The 6,000-nt window shown below is 47.6% G+C and overlaps 1 protein-coding gene across 1 annotated transcript; it reads left to right on the top strand.

Annotated features, from left to right (window-relative positions):
• Positions 1 to 211: 211 nt before the first annotated feature.
• LOC135384880 (uncharacterized) lies at positions 212 to 988 on the top strand. The gene has a single exon (XM_064614062.1). The coding sequence runs from the start codon at positions 212 to 214 to the stop codon at positions 986 to 988; it is 777 nt and encodes a 258-aa protein (XP_064470132.1).
• The last annotated feature ends 5,012 nt before the right edge of the window (positions 989 to 6,000 follow it).

Genomic DNA, 6,000 nt, shown 5'->3' with positions numbered 1-6,000 from the left:
TGGACGCGAGCATGCACTCACTGTCAGCAAACGAAAATTCAGCGCCACACCATATATCACACCTGTGTCAAACATACCACTTCCCACTCGTCGTTTCGACCACATTCATCTGGACCTTGTGGGCCCCCTACCACCATCCAAAGGGTTCACGTACCTCCTTACTTGCGTAGACAGGTTCACCCGTTGGCCCGAAGCGTTCCCCATACAGGACATGACCGCAGCAGCCGTCGCTCACGCCTTCGTCGCCGGCTGGATAGTGCGTTTTGGCGTCCCCACCACCATCACTACAGATCGCCGACGTCAGTTCGAGTCTCGCCTATTCGCCGACCCCATGAAGACCCTAGGAATAATTCGAGTACGCACGACTGCCTACCACCCTGCAGCCAACGGGATGGTGGAACGTTTTCAACGCCAGTTGAAAACTTCTCTCCGCGCACACCACTCACATCGCTGGACCGAGACCTTGCCAATGGTCCTCCTTGGTATTCGGTCTGCACTGAAGACGGACCTCCAATGCTCGTCGGCCGAATTAGTGGAGGGCGCCACCCTACGTTTACCCGGCGAATTCCTCCAAAGCTCTTCACCGCGACGCTGCACCGGTCTTCCTGACGCTCAGCAGTACGCCGAGGCCCTCTGTAACACAATGACCAAGCTACGCCCTGTACTCCACCGGACACCTCCTGCCACCCACGTTTTCGTCAGCCAAGACCTGAAGACGTGCACCCATGTCTTTGTGCGCCGCGATACCCTCCGCAAGCCCCCCGATCCTCGCTACGATGGCCCTTACCTCGTCGTCAAGCGTAACATAAAGGCATACGTCGTCGACGTCGGACGCCGTCACGACATCATCGCTATCGACCGGCTGAAGCCAGCCTATATCGAAGACCCACCGCCTCTGGCTACTGTGACCTCGTCAGCCCCTTTGCACCACCCGGTTCTCTCTGCAGCTCCAGGCGACTCCACGTGCACTGGTCAACCCACCTGGTGACCAGCAACTCTTATCCCGAGGACTCCGTGCATTCAGAGGGGGAGCCATGTCGTGATGACGACGCCGACTCAAAGCGGCCAGCCTCATCCACATCTCCACCGCGCGCGCCAAGCGCTCGGTAATTCGGAGTTCACGTTCTCCCAGTTAAGCGCGTAGCCAAGAGCCGGTTGCACTGACCACAAATAAACCGCTCTTCTCCTTACGTCCGGCTAGGCCTCATTGTTCTCCCTCACATCAATACTGGGATCCAATACATATACATCAACATCAAAAGCAACGGTATGGAAATAAAAGCATTTTTCACGAGAGATGCATTAAGCACTGTCACGTAATACTGTGAGCATACACTATATTGACACAAGCCATGAGGGCATGCCCGTCGCATGGCACCTTTTGGAAGCATATAACACTGTGATCGCTAACACGGCGGATGCGTCTTCTTTTTCTTTTTTTCCGAAATGAGAGAGTCTTCGTCGCACTGCGAAACCTTTGGTCGAACCGAGGTTTTGGGCATAATGAATCACTTGGGGATTAAAAATCATCGGCCGTAATGATATGTCACAGACAAAACAGGGTATACACCGATTAATTGTCGAAATGTGGTAATCCCCAACATGAGTAGCACCAATACAGCTTGAACTTTGTGAAGCCTTGAATGAGTATGCCTCTTAGGTAATGGAGACACCAGCGGCATCCGCAGTAAATCACCAAGACGGACGCGGTGCCTTCGTTTGACAGTGTTCATTTTAAGCTCTATTGCAGGCGCTTCAGTCCACTGAGTTGATGAAAATGAAGACAATCCTAGCAAGCATTACATGCACTTGTCCCATCCTACAGTTTAAAATACAAACAGCTATGCTGGTAATATACGCATATTAGCGTACGTGTGCTCCTTTTAAGTTGTGGTCGGCTCACTCTACTTTTAAGGCTGATTCACATTACTGCGTTTACGGCTGCGTACAGCGTCTTACGTGTATCTTCGTTTCACCCGGAAGAATGTTCCGTTGGAATGATACGCTTCGCTTCCGTTGCAATGAGTCAGCGGACGTAACACGCAAGCGCAGCCATTACCACAGCAGTGTAAAGCGGCCTTTAATTATGCATATTCTTTCAGGCCTTAACGGCTATCCATCTCAACGTCTCTCGGAAAATACCAGATGCTTCGCGATTTTCTCATCGAAGAATCATGGAATTATCTGCCGTGTACCGTGTTACAGGTAAGAATGTTTCATAAATGGGTGATTAGAATTGTCTAATATCGATACACATGCTTGACATAGACATGGTTGGTGGGTGGTATCATTTCCCACGTTGAACAATTTCCTCATCTAACATCACTTCATTTTATCATGAATGTCTTCCTTGTAGCTCGAAAACTAACGACTCATGAAGCGGTCACCGGTTTCGGTGGCTCACTCGGTAGCTTGTCCGCCTGCTGATCCCAAGATCGCGGGTTCGAACCCGGCTGAGGACGGTGGCACCTTGGTGGAAGGGTACAAGTTGCTCAGACACGCCGTCTTCCGCGAGGGACGTTAACTCTGTATTCACACGAGTCAGTTTTCTGCCGGCTGACGCTCAGGCGGCAGGGAACGTCACCGCTCTCTGGTGCCACGTGACCGGCGCTCTTCGCCACGTCACCACTTTCTGATCTCCGGAGCGGCAGTCGGAGGCAGCCGGATATCTTGTCCTCCTGGCACAGATTCTGACGACCGACGGCGTCTGCTGCCGGCAGAAGGAGAAGGTAACGCAACGGATACTTATCGCGCTTGCTTTTTATTTCATGAGGATTGTGCTGTATGTGCCCCATACAACGACATAATTGGAACGCCAACGATGCTTGGCTTTACCGCGAAAGTGGTGCAACGACACACCGGCGCAGCAGCTTTGGAACAATTATGCAATGCATAGATAGATGCTTACAATGTAGTGTTGCATAGGAAGTTTTTTTCTCTACGTGAGACGAAACAGACACGGGATACAAAGCATGAATTTTACAAACGCGTATATTTCTTTCGCTGGACAGACGTTGACTACACATAATCGTTCGCTTGCACGTTTCCAATACATGCATAAAAACATAATAATTGGAAGGTACTAGTCCTACCGAAAGGAAAATAAAAACTGATTTAATTTAATTTAATTTAATTAATTATTAACTGCCTGTAGCTCGACATCACAGCTTCATCGCCAGTCCATCACTTGTCAGCACGCTGTCACGCCTATATTGATGCTCAGCATCGACGAGATACGCTTCATTAGTGGAAAATAAAACCGAATGTGACAACGTCTATTATCAAAATACTCCGACAGGCGTTTGGGTCGTCCACACGAAGATTTGGGTTAATGCTGTTTTACATTCCATAGCGCTTCTTCGGAACCTATTCTTTGGCCCATATCTTGTCCCGTTTCTCACGTGAATGCATCTGAATCATCCACAAGGAGCCCTAGCGCAATAAGTTTTTTCTTTCATTGGTCCATCCTGCTCCAGACACAAACGATATGCAAGCGCGAATTCAGGAAGGGATCGGAAAACTGTCAGCCGCCGGGAAAATGACTCGTGTGAATGCTAGAGAACGAGCGGGCGTCTTCAGACGCGTAGTGACCTCGTTTATCGCGGATATCCTCTCACTCCTTCCCGACTTGCTGCCGGCAGAAAACTGACTCGTGAGAATACAGGGTAAATGTGGTGGGCCGTGTGGCGAGATTTCGGCGCACGTTAAAGAACCCTCAGGTGGGCAAAATTAATCCGCAGACCCGACCACTGTGCCGTCGCTCATGATCACAGTTGTCTCGCTACGTAAAGCCCCGAATTATTATATTATTATTATCATGAAGCGGTCAAAGTCGGCACAGAAGAGAGCGCACGCAACAGGCTTCAGTGTTTGCCCCTCCTCTCCTCGCAAAATATCGCCTCCACAGGGCCTTGTATGGTGCGGTTGTTACGTTATTCCAGGTCACCTACAACATAGCTCTTTCTTTTTTTATTGTTCGTTTGAATTCAAAGACGCGACTTCCGCACCATGTTTGATTCAAAATGAGACTACCCAACTAGAAGATACTTCTATATTGTTAAGATGACGTATGTATTAGCAGTCGCCGAACAAACAGGATGAGCTCAAAGGATCTCTGTGAAGGACCAATACTAAAGATCATATCGGAGCAACAATCATTTCTGTTGTCGTATATGTGACGAGCGCAAGTTCTGCAAAAAAATAAAAAAATAATAATGGGATGAACGCTAAGTATTCCTTTTCATCAGGAGAAGCAAAAAAGAAGAATTTCAGTTCCGCATTCGAACACAACGAAGGTCAGAAGACACATAATCCTCTCAGGCTACTTCGGGGAATACACTCAGCGCAAATCCTAGCGATCGGATTGAATAACCCTCTTGTTTATCCACCTAAGCCTTCGTTAGATGTGTAAGCCGCTTTGTTATTGGAGGTAGCAAAGTTCACCAAGACTAAAAGTCATGTCAGAAGTGCATTACAGCCGGTTTCTTTGTAAACAACATGGCTGCTATCACCTGATTCCAGTTCCCTTCTCGGGAAGCTATAATGTATGTAGGCGTCACTGCAAATGTGGAGGGAACGAAGGGGAATTGCCTTGGCACCTGAAGTAACAAGCGCGGAGATTAGACGCTTAGAGTGTTTACTTCCTTCAACTGCCATCGCTCAAGTGTTTACTTTCTTGAAGCTCCATTGATGGCGCAGTGAAGGCAGGCAAAGAGGCAAAGGAGGGCGGAAGAGTCGCTATAAAGCTCCGAAGACGTATGATTTCGCGCAGTGCATATAATTTCATTCGTTCGTTCTTGTGAGACGCTCTTCTAATAACTTTATCATTAGTGCACTTCACGGGAAAGCTCAACGTTGCCGGCTCTATAGGGATCGATACTAAAAGCCTTCTCAATATAGCATACTACCGGCTATGTAGCAGATCGGCAAGACCTTCTCCAGAATTACGTATCGTCAAGCCGCCTGTCGATATTTCAGAAATGTTCTACCCACCCTTCGTTCCTTCCTTTGCTTTAGCAAGGGTTATTCCCAATTAATTATTCCCACTGAAATTATTTGCGTCATTTTACTTTTATTTTCTTGTAAGCACGCCATTCAAAACACAGGCATACTAGAATCGTCCTCCTGTCACAAAACACGGCTGGCCACTTTATGTAACAGTAATAATGTAGTCTTGTTTCTCCAAATGTCTGAGGTCTAGAAACAATTCCCAGACTCCGGACCAAAACACGTGGTATCGTATGACGGTGACGGTGGGAGTGACCGGGAAATAGCATCCGTGTTTCTCTCGCGGGTAGTCGAGAGCGACCTGGAGGACGTAAACACATTCGCGTCGGGGTGTTAGGTTTCTCAACTCGGGCTCTTCCTTCCCATGCATCTGAGACAAACAGCAGGAAGCAATAAATAAGAGGGAAACTTGAAGACGTCGTGGCTCCCGAACCAACCCAAGCGTCACAATGTACAGAAAGTCGAGTGCAATAGGGGTGGACGGTATGTGTCTTATCAATGTTCTTTAGTTTCACGGGTCTGTTCAAGGTCATCCACCTACCCGTCCATCCACATTGCACTCCACTTTCAGTACATTGTGCTGCTTCGGAATTTTTGTGGTTGTGTGTTCTTATTTTGTCTGGTTCGGGCAGGGCTGGGCAGTAATACTGATATTTTGTATTATAATACAAATACATAATACGTGACGGCAATGGGTATTATAATACAAATACATAATACTCTTGCGCCAAGGTATTATAATACATAATAATAATACATCTATGTATTACTTGAGTAATACTAGTAATACAATTCACTGGATTGATTGTGAGCCCGTTTTCGTAAGGGTTCTTTTTCATGCTTTCTTCATACTCTAGGTGTGCAGAAGGATTGACCCTCTGAAATGTTAAAAAAAAAAACGGATCTCGTGCAAGAATGTTCTACGCATCCCGTTCACATGTGCGGTCAGTTTAAGCTGCAGAAGAATGACGCGTCATCATTATTAGGGTGATG

The sequence above is a fragment of the Ornithodoros turicata genome, chromosome 2 (assembly GCF_037126465.1).
Source record: "Ornithodoros turicata isolate Travis chromosome 2, ASM3712646v1, whole genome shotgun sequence".
Lineage (NCBI taxonomy): Eukaryota > Metazoa > Arthropoda > Arachnida > Ixodida > Argasidae > Ornithodoros > Ornithodoros turicata.
Note: the sequence above shows the minus strand (reverse complement) of the source record. Positions and strands in the feature narration are given on the sequence as shown.

Excerpts from the sequence above, each read along its gene's own strand:
- LOC135384880 (XM_064614062.1), top strand. The coding sequence starts at position 212 with ATGACCGCAGCAGCCGTCGCTCACGCCTTCGTCGCCGGCTGGATAGTG.